Source organism: Sapajus apella, unplaced genomic scaffold, assembly GCF_009761245.1.
Source record: "Sapajus apella isolate SASKATOON/1434 unplaced genomic scaffold, GSC_monkey_1.0 scaffold118, whole genome shotgun sequence".
In the NCBI taxonomy this organism is placed as follows: domain Eukaryota; kingdom Metazoa; phylum Chordata; class Mammalia; order Primates; family Cebidae; genus Sapajus; species Sapajus apella.
Window position 1 is genome coordinate 1,949,204 of NW_022437058.1, and position 13,512 is coordinate 1,962,715.

General features: G+C 50.9%; 1 protein-coding gene across 1 annotated transcript; it reads right to left on the bottom strand.

Annotated features, from left to right (window-relative positions):
* Positions 1 to 7,535: 7,535 nt before the first annotated feature.
* SPATA31E1 (SPATA31 subfamily E member 1) lies at positions 7,536 to 13,230 on the bottom strand. Its single transcript, XM_032260551.1, is given in 6 exon segments — positions 7,536 to 9,655; positions 9,695 to 11,409; positions 11,666 to 11,726; positions 12,249 to 12,306; positions 13,013 to 13,195; positions 13,198 to 13,230. Coding segments are annotated over 6 exon segments (4,170 nt in total).
* Between the last annotated feature and the right edge of the window lie 282 nt (positions 13,231 to 13,512).

Below are 13,512 nucleotides of genomic sequence, written 5' to 3' on the forward strand. Positions count from 1 at the left end.
CAGCCTCCAAAACTGTGAGAAAATCGCTTTCTGTTCTTTATAAACTATTAGGTATTTTGTTATAGAGCACAAAATAGGTGAGAACACTCCCCTTCCTTCTCTCTCTATGCTTCCTTACTTTATCTCTAAAAAATGAAGTAAAATCACATCACTTTTGGGCACAGAAACATGTTGTAATATAACCTATCAAATTAATTAATAAATATAAACCCTCAGAGAGCCCAGTGTTCTTTCTACTCTCCTAGCTACTTCTCCATTTACCAAATCTGGATTATAAAAACAAACAAAATAGAAAAAGGTGTTCTTTCTTTAACCCAATTGAAGGAGACTTGTTTGTTAAATTAGCATCCCATAACAATTGCTCTTAGGTTCACAAACAGTCCAGTTCCCACATTATGAATTCCAAAGGTTATTGTTCAGTCATCACCTGATGGTCTCTTAGCAACATTTGGCTCATCTGCTCACTCCCGCCTTTATAAAATGCTATAGTCGGAGGTCTTCATCCTCATGGATTTGCTGCATTTCTGAAAAAGCCTCCCCAATCTCCTGTGCTAATTTCTCCTGTGGTTCCATTTCTGTGAAGTTTCAGAGCAAGCGGAGTTCATTGATGGTGACAAAGGTCTGAATTGTAGTTGCCTCCCTGAGCGGCAGCTGCTCAGGGAGCCCCAGAGATGTTAGGGACATTTTATACAGGCACTTGAGATATGTGCGTAGGTAAAAATCCATTGAAATACTATCCAAAATACCATCCACACTTCTTCCAGAGCCTGCGAAGCCCCACATCTAGCCTCTGCCTTCCTGTTTGACCTCATTTACCATCAATTTCTGGCACATTTACCTTGCTGGGGCGCTGGTGACTAATTGCTGTTGTATGAACATTGCAAAGCTGCTCCTTCCTCAAAGCCTTTAACCTTGCTGTTTTCTGCACCCAAACTGTTTTTCTCCCAGACAGACACTTGGTTTACAGCTTTGAGTCATCTATGCCTGTTCAAATGTCACATCCAAAGCTTTCCCTAAGCGCTTTGTCCAAAATTTGCACAACCTTCACTCACTATCCTCTTACTCTGTTTCCCTCACCTTCTAACATTTATCACTATTAGAAATTATAATAAATATTTACTTATTTATCATTTATCAGCTGACTTTCAAATATGTGAGAATATAAACTCCATGAAAACAATCTTTGATTTGTTGATACCAGTATGCACTGTGCCTAGTTTACAGTAGACACTCAATAAATATTTGTTGAGAAAATAAATGAACAAGTATATGAAGCTCAATTTTGATATCAGTTATTTCTAAATACTCTATAATTTCTATTGCAATTTCCTTTTTATTTCCTGATTTCCTTAAACACATATTATCTGAATATAGATGTTTTAAAAGGCTATTTTTGTGTTGTTAATTTCTGATTTAATTGCATTATAACTACAAGATATCAATTCTGTGAAATTTCCTTTGTAAACTAGTACATGGCCACTTTTGGCAAATATTTCATGTTGAAAAGATAAGTGTTCTCCATGAGATAATGGCAGGTTTCTACATGTTTATATATTCTTTATGAATCCATATCAGATTTATTATTTGCGTCGATATAGCTTGCCCCTTAATAAAGTATGGTGTATTTGATCTGTCAGCTTATGATTTATTTGAACTAACCTCTCCTTTGATGACTATAGATTTATTAAATTCTCTTTGCAGTTCTGCTTTTCTTTTTGTATTTTGAAACTTTGTGTGATGCATACCAGTTCTTCTTTGCATAGTTTGATGAATTTATTTTTGTTTGCTTTTGTGTACTGTCCCTTTTTAATAATTTGGGCCTTTAATTTTACATTGTATGATATAAATACATGCACAACAGCTTTATTTCTATAAGAATTTGCTGACATTTTGTTTTTTTTTATATATTCAATTATCTGTGCCACTATATGCAGTCTAACAGTAACTGTCCTGTCTCAAAGTAGATTAATCTTAGCTTTATTGGGATCACTGATAACATTTTTATATTTTTTAAATTTTTCTTTTTTTTTTTTTTTTTGAGATAGAGTTTCGCTCTTGTTGCCCAGGCTGGAGTGCAATGGCGCATTCTCAGCTCACTGCAGCCTCCGCCTCCTAGGTTCAAGCAATTCTCCTGTCTCAGCCTCCCAAGTAGCTGGTATTACAGGTATGTGCCACCATGCCTGGCTATTTTTTTTATATTTTTAGTAGAGACACAGGTTCACCATGTTGGCCAGGATGGTCTCGATCTCTTGACCTCATGATCCATGCACCTCGGCCTCCCAAAGTGCTGGGATTACAAGCATGAGCCACTGCGCCCGGCCAAAATTTTTCACTTGTGTTTTGCTTTTCTTCATTTTCTTTCTTGCCCTCCATTGGATATATAAAGCCTTCTTTATTCTGTTTTTTGTTTTTTTTTTTTTTCATTCTGGTTTGGAAGTTATCAAATATACTTCTTGTATATGTGTAATTATCTTTAAAATTTTAACTTGCACATCAAAGCTCATATGGACATCTCTCACTCATATTAGTGAGCCAAAAACCAAAGGTACTGCATGAAAATGCTGACTATGAACCTAGTTCCATTATTTTTCTGAATATTGACATGTTATACTAGTTTTCTATTTACTTTTGTAACAGATTATTACAAACTCAGTAGCTTAAATAATATAAATTTATTGTCTTACAGTCTGGAAGCAATATAAAATGAGTTTCAGTGGGTTAAATCCAAGCTGTTGACAGGACTGTGTTTCCTTCTAGAGGCCCTGGAAGAAAATGTTTCCTTCACTTTTCCAGCTTCTAGAAGCTACCACATTCCCTGGCTCATGGCTTCTTCCTTCATTTCCTGCCTTACTATTTTCTTTTGTGTTTAGATACATTTTTTCTTGTAGTGAAACATTTATTTCTCATTTCCTTTTGTGTATATTCTGTAACCAGTTTTTTGGTTATCATGTGAGTACCTTTACCATCCTAAAGTTATAATACCCTAATTTGAACTTATGCTATCGTAAGTTAAATAACGTACAGAAATATGTCCTTTTAACAGCCTGGTCTACACTCTGTTCAGTTGTTGATATCACAAAATTATATTTATATACCTTGCTGCCCAAAAACATAAACTAATAATTTTTATGCATTGGTTTCTGAAATTATATAGCAAACAATGTGAAGTTACAAATCAAGGTGACCATAATCTAGCTTTTAGGCTAATAATTATTTTTTTTAATGTGTTAGTCTTCTAAATCATGTAGAAAGCAAAAAGTGGAGTTAAATAACTAGCTTTTGTAATTGTCCATGCACTTACCTTTACTGAGAACTTTACAGATTCTTTAGGCTTCATTCACTTTTCTTGAATTTTCCCTTTCTGTTCCTCAGATTCAATAATTTGCGTTGTTCTGTCTTTATGGTCACAAATTCTTGCCCTACCTGCTCAAATCTGCCCTCTAGTAAATTTTTTGAGTTACTACACTTTTCAGCTCCAAAATTTCTTTTTGGCTTCTTTTTAGGTTTTCAATGTCTTTATTAATATTTTCATTTTGTTCATACATTGTTTTCTTGGCAATGTTATGCCCTACTTTAGTATTTGTGTGTCTCTAATACAAATGTTTTGAATTTTAAAGTCATTCTTGTAGCTCTGCCATCGGGTCTTTTTCAGGGACAATTTCTGTTGGCTCATTTTTTAAAAAATCTTTGAGTGGACTATATTGTCCTGCTTCTTTGTATGCCTTTCGATTTTTTTGTCAAAAATTACATATTTGAATATAATAATGTGTTAACTCTGAAAATCATATTTTCATCCTTCTCCAGGTTTTGCTACTTTAAAAATTGGTGTAGCTTGTATCTTTGCCAAGGCTTATCCTGACATATAAACTTAACATCTTCTTGGATCTTTTCTGAGTCTCCGTTTTCCTCTGGACATTTGTGGTGATTCCCTAATTTCCCCCATATTTCAGCATTTTAGATGTGAAAGTAAACATATAGCTGCTCCTCATTTTTAGAAGAGTGGATTTACAATATATATATTTCTTGCAAGTTGAATATTTAAATTACTTAGAATTGTTAGGTGCATCACTCACGTAGACAGAACACCAAGCAGGCTTTGTGTGGGCAATGAGGTCATTTCACTTCACACTTGGGTGCAAGCAGGCCAAGTCCGAAAAAGGAGTTAGGCAAGGGGAGTAGGAAAGGGGACTGGTTACATAAGTCTGGGTAAATGGTCAGTTAAAGGTGGTCATCTATTTTGGAGAAAGGAAAGGGGTCACGGGATGCATGGTCACAAGGGTAGTGGTTATCTATTACAAACAGGCATGATCATAAAGGTGGGGGGTATCAGCTGCAAGCAGAGGGGAGGGTACAGTAAATTCCATAGTTATGGGGGTGGGAGTCTTGAGAAACCTAACGTCTGAGGGGAAGCTTCAAAAGGCTGAGCAGGAACAACAGTCGAAGTCTGCAGGGGGAGAGCAATCAGTTGAGGCAGGAACTAGTCTTTGTGGCCATCAAGTTACTTCAGACTCTCTGGCTCCTGAAGACCATTAGGAGGTATACCTGCAGGTCACCAAGGCTATGCTGGCCAGGCTTGGATTTGGAGGCCTGACAAAAACTACATCTTCTTTGGTAATAGTTTTTTAAAATAAATTTGTGGCACATTAGAAAAAATATTTTGAAGCAAAATTGCTTTTCAGTTTGTATTCTCTAAACGCCAGGATTTTACTTTGAAGGATTAAAAACTTACAAGAATATTCATACCTGACCTATAAAATAAGTAACTTAGATTGAATAATTTGAATTTGGAAATTTCTTTATACACTAAATCTGAAGTAGCAATGCCATTTTATTCTTACAGATTTTCCTTGAAACATTATATTCATTATATTGGGTACTGAAAAGGGTTCAGACCCTTTATGAAAGGATGATTTTAGTGATGCAACTTGTGTATGAGGTAGATTGGGAAGCATTGATTCCTGTGCCCATTAACTAAGAAGATTTTATGAAACAATTTATAACAGGGCCACAGTAAGTTCCGGGAGTGTGGTCAGGCACACCTCCCTCCTCACTGGGCCCACAAGAAGCTTTCAGGGTCCTGGGAGAAAGATGCCCAGGATGCAGAGGCTGTCACAAGGGAAGAAGGGCCAGGGTGGGGAATCCAGCACAGGGGCCTGGCCTCACAGGGGAGTCAGAGAAGGTTTCCTGAGGAAGCTGTGTCCAAGCCGAGATCCTTCCCGTTCCATGTGCTCCAGCACAAGGCCCGCAGGAGCCCCATGAGCAAGGCCAACCTAGAGGAGCCAGGGGGATTCCCTTGGCAGTGAGGGCAGGGCATGGCCTGAGGAGCTGAGGGCAGTCTCAGATGGATGGCATCAGAGGAACTCTCATCATTTCTATTATCAATGCTTACAGTTTTGTATCAGCATGGGGGTTGTGACTGGATGATCTGAGGAAGGGTCTGTCAGAGGGTCAGGGGTTTGTTCTAATTTGGACACTGTCTGATGGAGGAGGCTTGCCTCTAAGTTGGACACTGTCTGATGGAGGAGGCTTGTCTCTAAGTTGGACACTGTCTCATGGAGGAGGCTTGTTGCTAAGTTGGATGCGGTCTGATGGAGGAGGCTTGTCCATTGTTCGATGTGTGAAGGAATCTTATCTGGAAGAATGCAGAGGATCACCAGGAGAAAGCCATTGCTGGTAATGAGTTAGATGTTGCTCAGTTAACCAAGTGAGTGCAGTGCTTGGTATTTTAGGGGGTGATAAAGTGACCTTGACATATTTTATCTTGGAGGTCTCTGTTAGAGTCATTGTGGGGTGGGGGGGTCTCTGTGGGGATCTCTGTGTTGGTTTTGAAGGGTCTCTGTGTGAGCCTCTGTCAGGGGTTTCTCGGGGGAGATCCCTCTGGGAGGTTTTAATGGGAGGTCTCAGTCAGATTCTCTGTTAGGGCCTCAGGGGGTCACTGTGGAGAAACTGAAGTCTGTGAATGTGGGGGTCTCTTTGGGGGTCTCTGTGGGAATCTTCGAGTGTGGGGTCTACACGGGGTCTCCGTGGGGCTCCTCTGCTGCAGCTCTTGGGACCCTGTGTCCCATAGATGTTGGGCCCACACTGGAGCTGCCCAGGTCACCATCCCAGGCAGGACTTGGCTCCAGCAGTAGCCTGGATGCCCAAAGGGACACCAGAGCCTGTTCCCAATAGGTGCCCTGCATGGGTCCCACCAGGCCTGGGGACAGACCTGTCCCCTTGTCCTCAGCTTCCATCACCCCTGCAGATATAAAGCTCTCCCTGGCAGAAGGCCCCTGGGCACAGCCCTCTGGGGAACTGGCTCCTGCCTGCCCAGCCCTTGCTCCTGCTTGCCCTGGGGATGCCCAGGAGGGACCAGCACCAGGACAGAGGGGGTGCAGGACCCTGCCCTGTGGGGACTGTCCCTGCCAACCTTGTGACCAGATCCTCTGAGGCCCCATGTGTCCCCTGCCAGCACCTGGGCCTGGAGCCACAGATGTGCTGTGTGACCCAGGCCAGCCCTTGCCTTCGGGGTCCCCCTCCGCGGGAGTGGCCCTGGCCACTTTTGGTTGTAGCAGTCACCAGACTGCGAGGACCCTGGTTACAGCAGCGGGCAGCTTGTGGATCCTGCACTTGCGAACTTATGTTCATCTTCCCTGATTCTTCTCCCACCTCCCATCCTGGGCCTAAGGTCCCCTTTGCTGGTTCCTGATCACAGAGTCCCACCAGAGGGGCAGGCAGCAGCCCTGGGTGCCCCTGACACGCCAACCCCACACTCATTAGTGGGCTGGGAGGCTCGTCCTGGAGGCTGCTCTGGAGAGTGAGTCGGGACACCAGACGTGAACACAGGGGCGATATCAAGGCTGAGCCACGTGCTGGTGGGGCCCCAGTCCATCCCAGAACTAGCAGGAAGGGAAGGGTCTGGGGAAGATGCCATCTCTTCCCCACCAGGAGATCGGGGAAGGAACTGTCCTGCCTCTGACCCAGGGCCAGTACAGGACAGCCCCACATTCCTGGGCTACCACGGGGCAGGGAGGCTGCTGGGATCCATCACTCCTCCAGCCTGAGGGGAGCCTACCCCCACTCAGTCCGTGAGGCCCCTGCAGACCCAGCCCCTGCAGCAACACAGGAGTCACCTTAGTGAGAATGGGGAATGCAGTCAGCCGGAGCCCAGGCGGGGTCTCCATAGGGTTTACTGTCCTTCAAAGGCTCTGGGTCATGATCCAGTTTGGAAACCAGACAAAGTGGGGGGACAGGGAGAAGAGGGGGTCCTTCATGTCCCTGTCAGCCTCCTCCAGGCCCAGCCCTTCTGGAAGTCACCCTCAGGAGGAGTGGACGCGGAGCCCTTTCCTGTACCCTAGCATGGCATATGCAGAAGCCAACACCTCTGCAGGGAAAGCAGGTGTATTGGGAACCTCTCCGTGGAAGTCATGAACGCATGGGGGCTATAATCACCCACGCAGGACAGGTTTGTTCTGTAGGTGTCCGGTTTTATTTGAGTAGAACCCGCTGTCTCCCCGAGGAGAGGTGTGAGAAGGCTGGTCTGGTTCAGCAGGACCTCAGTTCCTACGGCTGTGGATGGAGCTGCCCGAGGTGCTTGCCACCCGTGGCCTGTGGTGGTGACCAGCTGGGGACACAGGCTCCTTGGGACGTGGGGTCCAATTGCTGTCTCTGCTGCTCCTGCTTTTGACAGGACTGTCATGGCCCTTGGGGGTGGCTTTGGGGCTGCAGGTCAGAACACACATCTCTCTGCTGTGTTCTTGGTGGCAGCAGGAATGCACATTGTCCTGGGAATGGAGGTCACCTTTGTGGCGATTGACTTCTGAGGGACCACGTCCCCGTCGAAACCCCAGTTTGTCCAACAGGATTTGTCCCACAACTCTGATGATGGCCCGGGCCTCATCAGCCATGCTGTCCATGAACAACCTTGCTGGGCCAGACTCGCGGCTCTGGACACCAGCTGCCCCAGGCCTGCCTTTCTGCAGGACCTCTTCCTGCCCTGCGCCTCTTTTCTTGGGGGGTACACCCTGCAGAGGGTGGCTGATCTGTCTCCGAAAGTTACTTTCTGGTGGTGCCTGTCCCTTCTCCAGCTGAGGGTGGATATATTTCCTTTCCTGTCTGTCTCCTATTTCCCTGGCATGGGCAGGGTGGCTCCTCCCACTGGCTTCTGAGGTCCTGGGTCTCTTGGTCCCGTGTCCCGGCTCCCCTGGTCTGGGCTTCCTGTGGGCCTTGCCCTTGTCTGCAGAGCCCAGCACCTTCTGACTCTTCTGCAGGGCCTTCGCTTTTGGGCTCCCAGGCTCCTGCTGCCCTGGGCCTTTCCCTCCCTTCCATAGGAGGTCACGTGGCCCCTGGGAAGCTGTGGTGTTCTTACTGGACACACTCTGGGAGGTGGACAGAGGGGCCTGAGCAGGTGGCATGTCTGCGGCGGGGAGCATGTACACGTGGCGGCCAGGAAGGCACAGGCCTGTGGCTCCGTCCTGGAGGAGGACGCCAGAGGCATGGCCTGGCACCTGCTCCTCTGGATCCACCTGCACTATGAGCTCTATCTCACTGACCACCTGCGCTCTCAGGCACAGCTGCCCTGGATTCTCAGCAACACAGGCTGTGGACACTGAGGGATTACTAGTGGTCCCCAGAGCCCCTGATCTCCTCAGATCCACCTGAATGCTTCCCGAATTTGCCTTCATGCTGGCTTCCAAGGTGACTTCCCAAGTGGGAGGCTTCTCCTCCCCGACCTCCAGGGGCTCCAGGGCATCCTCAGCACTTGCCCATGGGGACCCTACCTTGAGCTCCTGCAGGGCTCTGCTACTACAGGGGCCTCCCAGGGATGTGCTCTCACTCTCAGGCCACGGCTCATTCTCAGTCATTGCTGGACTCAGACTCGCCTCTAGGATGGTTTCCCTGGATCCTGGGACCATCTCCCTGTGCCAGGTTCTGCCCCCAGGGCTGCACGTGAGGGGCTGAGACCCCCTGTCCTCCTGTCCAGTCGGAGGCACCTCTGATCGTCCATGTGTGTCAGCTGACTGGGACCCTCTCGGGGCCGTCTGGACTTCCACCTGCTCCGATGGTGGGGGAGGGAGAGGGCCACTCACGGTGGGGATTGACTTGCTTGTTGTCCAGCTGTCTCCTGGACCATTCTGGAGAGATTTTCCCAGGAAAGTGGCAACCTCAGCTACAGATTCAACCTGAGATTCATAGGAGGCCAAGGGAGGACAGGTGGAATGTGGGGGGGGCGGGAGCTGAGCCTCACATGACCAGACGTTTATGGGCTCCAGGGACCGGAGGTCTGGACCCCACCTGTGCCTCACACAAAACCTTAAAAGATGTGCTTCCAGCATCTGCTGGGTGCAGGGATGGAGGAAGGAAAGCTCCTGGGAGGTGTTCACATGGGCTTCCCCACCTCTCCTGGGTGCCAGCTTCCCAGGGTCCTGGCAGGTGTCAGACTTGGGAACAGCACGTTTGGCCATGAGCCGGGAGCGACGCACAGGCATGGGGATCCAGCCATCCTTGATCTCCCCTACCTTCCTGCCCAGATGGACTTGCAGCTTATTTTCCGGATGCTTCTTGTCTGGGTCCCCGGGTGCGGAACTTACTGATTGGTTCTTCCAGGGCCTCCTGAAATCACCTTCTGCCTCCTGCTTGTCTTCCTCCAGAAGCTTCACTGAGGTCCTTCCTGAGCCTCTGGATGGATCTGCTGGGATCCTCTCCAGCTTTTGGCCTCGATCCTGGCTTGGATCTGGCTCTTGCTTGGACCTTAAGCACCCCTTCCCAGAGAACCTTCCAGAGCTCCTAAATCCTGTCTTCTGCCCATCTTCGCTGTGCTTCCCCGAAAATTCAGAAGGCTGGGAGGGCAGGTGGGTCCCCTGCATGTCTTCTGCTTGATGCTGGGGCATCCCTGGGAATTCCCCCTGGGGCCGCAGCGGGTCTCCAGGTGGCTGGCATCTGCCAGGCGAGCCACAGGGCTGCTCCTGGTGGATGGCACCCTTTCCTCGCCACTGGTGCTTTGGAAGCTCAGGGCTGGAGGCAGCCCCGGAAAGGATGGGGGCTGACTTGGCGCTGTATGGGGCTGGCCTCTCCTGGGGAAGGTGGGCAGTGGGTTCGCTCAGGACAGCCTGAGACTTTTGGAGGAGAGAGGGCAAAACCCTCTTCCACTTTGGTCGCTTCTGCAAGGGCCATTCAAGATACCCCTTTCCAGTGGGGATGGTAGAATGTGCCCTCTGCTGAGATGTAAGGCAAGATGCCCCACAGCCCCTAATGTGGGGTGGAGAAGAGAACGGTAGGCTTGGGACACGGGGTGAGAAGTGGGCCTGGGTCTGGATCCCAGCCAGAGGCGGGGGCTGGGGCTGGGGCCGGGGCCTGGCTGGAGTGACAGGTTGAGGCTGGGCCACGTGGTGGGGCTGGGGTGGTGCCTGGGGAATCTGTGATGATGCCTCAACCTCAGGTTCACGTGGAAGAGAAGTGGCAGCTTCACAAAATGATACCCTGTGCCTGTTTCCTGAGGAAGCCTTGGAAACCCAGGCCGCAGCCACCAGGGACTCGCTGTTGAAAGAGGGGAGGTCCCATAAGAGCTGGCTGCATTTCTGCTGAAAGTGGTCCCCCATGGCCGTGGCGTCAGAGACCTGCTGCGGACTGGGTGGCTGCTGTGGTTGGGCTGTCTGGTTCCAGAAGGGATCGGGAGTCGTGGCGTCCCACTCCTTCTGCAGTGGTGTCACCCGCAAGCAGTCCACCCCCTTCCCTTCTTTCTCCTGCCGCAGCTTCATCACTGCCTTCTTGGTGATGAGAGTCTCCAGCAGCTTCTGCACGTCAGGGTGGATGAATGTGCACTCACCTGCCTCCATCTGCCTGGGTGTGCGGTCTCCCCAGAAGGAAGCCTCTGGGGTGTGGTCGGGAAGATGCTGTTGCTGGAATTTGCCATGTGAGCAGGTGGAGAGGCCCCACGTGGTGGCAACCTCCTTCCACCAGGAGAGGTCCCCAGTGGGCTCGCCGGAGCGCCCAAGTCCAGAGATCACCGTGGTTGGAGCCGGTGGCTGCTGCTGTTGTGGAGGGGAGCTGTGGGGGCCGGGGCCACACGAAAGTCCAGCCAGGCTGGAGGCCCGTGGGGGTGGAGAGGAGGCCGCGGGCTCATGGGGCTGTGGTGAGGGAGGAACAAGCGCATGTGGCCGGGGTGCAGGGCGTTTTAGGGGAGACAAGGGCTCTGGTGGCCTGGTGGCACTCAGGGTTGAGTGTGATCCTAAAGGCTCTGGGCCTGGTGACAGGGTGGAGGCCAGAGGAGCCGGGAAAGCCGGTGGGGACAAGCTGGCGGGTGGTGGGTCTTGCATACGTTTCCCATGTGGCTGAGGGGCTTGAGCAGGCGCTGGTTTGCAGACGTCACCCAGGGGATCTCCCCCTAAGGGTGGATGGGAACCACCCTCACCCGCGAGCTTCCTCAGGTGGCTGCAGGAGACAGCAGGCACAAGCTGCAGCCAGGGGCAGGGGGTCCAGAGGCCGGGAGGGCTGGCACCTGGGGCCCACGGTCCCTCCACCTCCCCGACGGCTGACTTCACAAAGCTCTGCCTATGCCCGCCCCAGGGCTTCAGTCCCCTCTTGTCCCCTTCCCAGGGCCTCCCCTCCCAGGTCTCCACCAGGCCCTAGGGTTACTTCAGAGGCCCTGGTAGGAAGGAGGACATGGGGAGAAAGGGACGCTCCTCACCTCTCCAGAAGACAGGACAGGTCCCGAGTCTCCTCCAGCTCCCTCAGAAGGATTCTGCAAGCTGGAAGTCAGGAGGCGGGGTTACGTGGGGAGGACGGTGCCTGTGAACCCTACGGGGGGCTGGATGGATGTCTCTTTAAGGCCACCAAGGCGGATTAGACCCTGAAGCCCACGCATCTGTGTCCAAGGCCACCTGATCCCGATGGTGACAGCAAGGTGTGCACCGTGCAGCACTTTGTCATTTGCAGAAAGGGCTTCCACAGACACCCCCTCATGGGTGTCACATCATCTTGTGGGGAGAGTGGACTGTGGTGGTCTCTAAGAGGAGTCAGCCATAGCCGAGGTGAACAGCTGTCCACATGGACCTGGAGCCTCCCTGACCTCCCCCATACCCAGGCAGGCATTGGTCCCTTCCCCAACCCCTTATGGGCCATACCAGGTCCGGCCTCCATGGCTTCATTCCAGCAGGGAATCTGAGGAGGCCCCGGGGTCTGACTTCCCTCCCAGCAGCTTCCCTTCTCAGGCCTCTGCAAATGACTTGCTTAGGGCCAGGCAATGCTCAGTCGCCTCTGGGGAGCCTCACCTTTCAGAGCTGGGATCTGCTTCCTGCTCCTGGATCTTCCCCTTCTCTTCCTCTGATCCTGAGAGGCAAGAAAGGGTGAGGGGCTGGGACCTGTTCTCACTCTCCTCTCCCCAGACCAGCTGCACTCACACTGTGCTCATGAAGGACTCGGCTTTCTGCCTCTAGCTCAGGGAGCTCTGTGTGCGTTTCTTTCACCCATGGTTACCCTGCATGAAATGTTTTCTGTTTTCCTACTTACAGACATGCTAGGAGGGTTTTCTGTGTGACTCCACCCTGGATGTCCCCAGTCCCTGCTCCTCTGCTCAGGGAACACCCAGGCCCAGGCCCCCAGGCTCCTCTGAGCTGCCAGTAGGATTCTGCTTCCGCCGCCAGAGGTGAGTCCAGGCTCTGTGGGAGGCTCTCGGGGGCTCAGCACAGCTCCAGATCACCCCACACAGAGGAGGCTGGGCCCCAGCACCTGCCCCAGGAAGGGCTGATGAGCCTGTCTCCCACAGAGCCGTCGCCCCTCTCCTGAGCCGGTCCTCGACGCTGAGCCCGGTGTTGGTTTGTGCCCTGAAGCCTCCTGCCCACCCCACAGATGGTCTGGGAGCTGGGCATGGAATCCTCCGTGCACTCTCACCCCGCCCGCCCTGCCCTGCCCTGTCCTGAGGGGCCATGAGATTTCCCATAGCAGGAACGTCTCTCATGGCTTAGGAAAAGTGGAAATGAGGGGAGGAAAAGCAGAGAGAACCTTTCTCTGTGGGGCTGGGCTTAGGGCTCCTTACCTCCCTGCTGCTCCTCCTCCTCCAGGGTGGGTCACTGGGGAGGTAGGGGAGTAATAGGAAGAGGAGCCCCAGGGCACACACTCCAATGAGGATGAAATCCATCACCCAGGGAGTGGAGCTGGGGCTCAGCCATGTGGCACTAGGGCTCTTCAGAGGAAAGAGCATTTTTTCCATCTGAAGTGCAAAGTCGCGCCTTCAAGCAACTGAGCTCTGGGCATCCCCTTTAGGACTAGGGACTGGGGACCAGGCGTGCATCACAGAGCTGGGGCCTCCTCCTCACAAAGGGCTCCTGGGGGCAGGGGAGGGGCAGTGGGAGGAGGAGGCTGAAGCACAGCCCCGCCCTCAGCTCCCAGCCCCGCATCTACCAGATCCCTCCTTCCCGCTCCAGCAGCTCACCCTGTCAGAGACAGGCCTGGGTCCATTTTCTATCTGTCCCCTGGAACACAGATGCTACCCGGTTCCTTTGTGTTACAAACCGTCTAACTATACTGGGTTTTTAA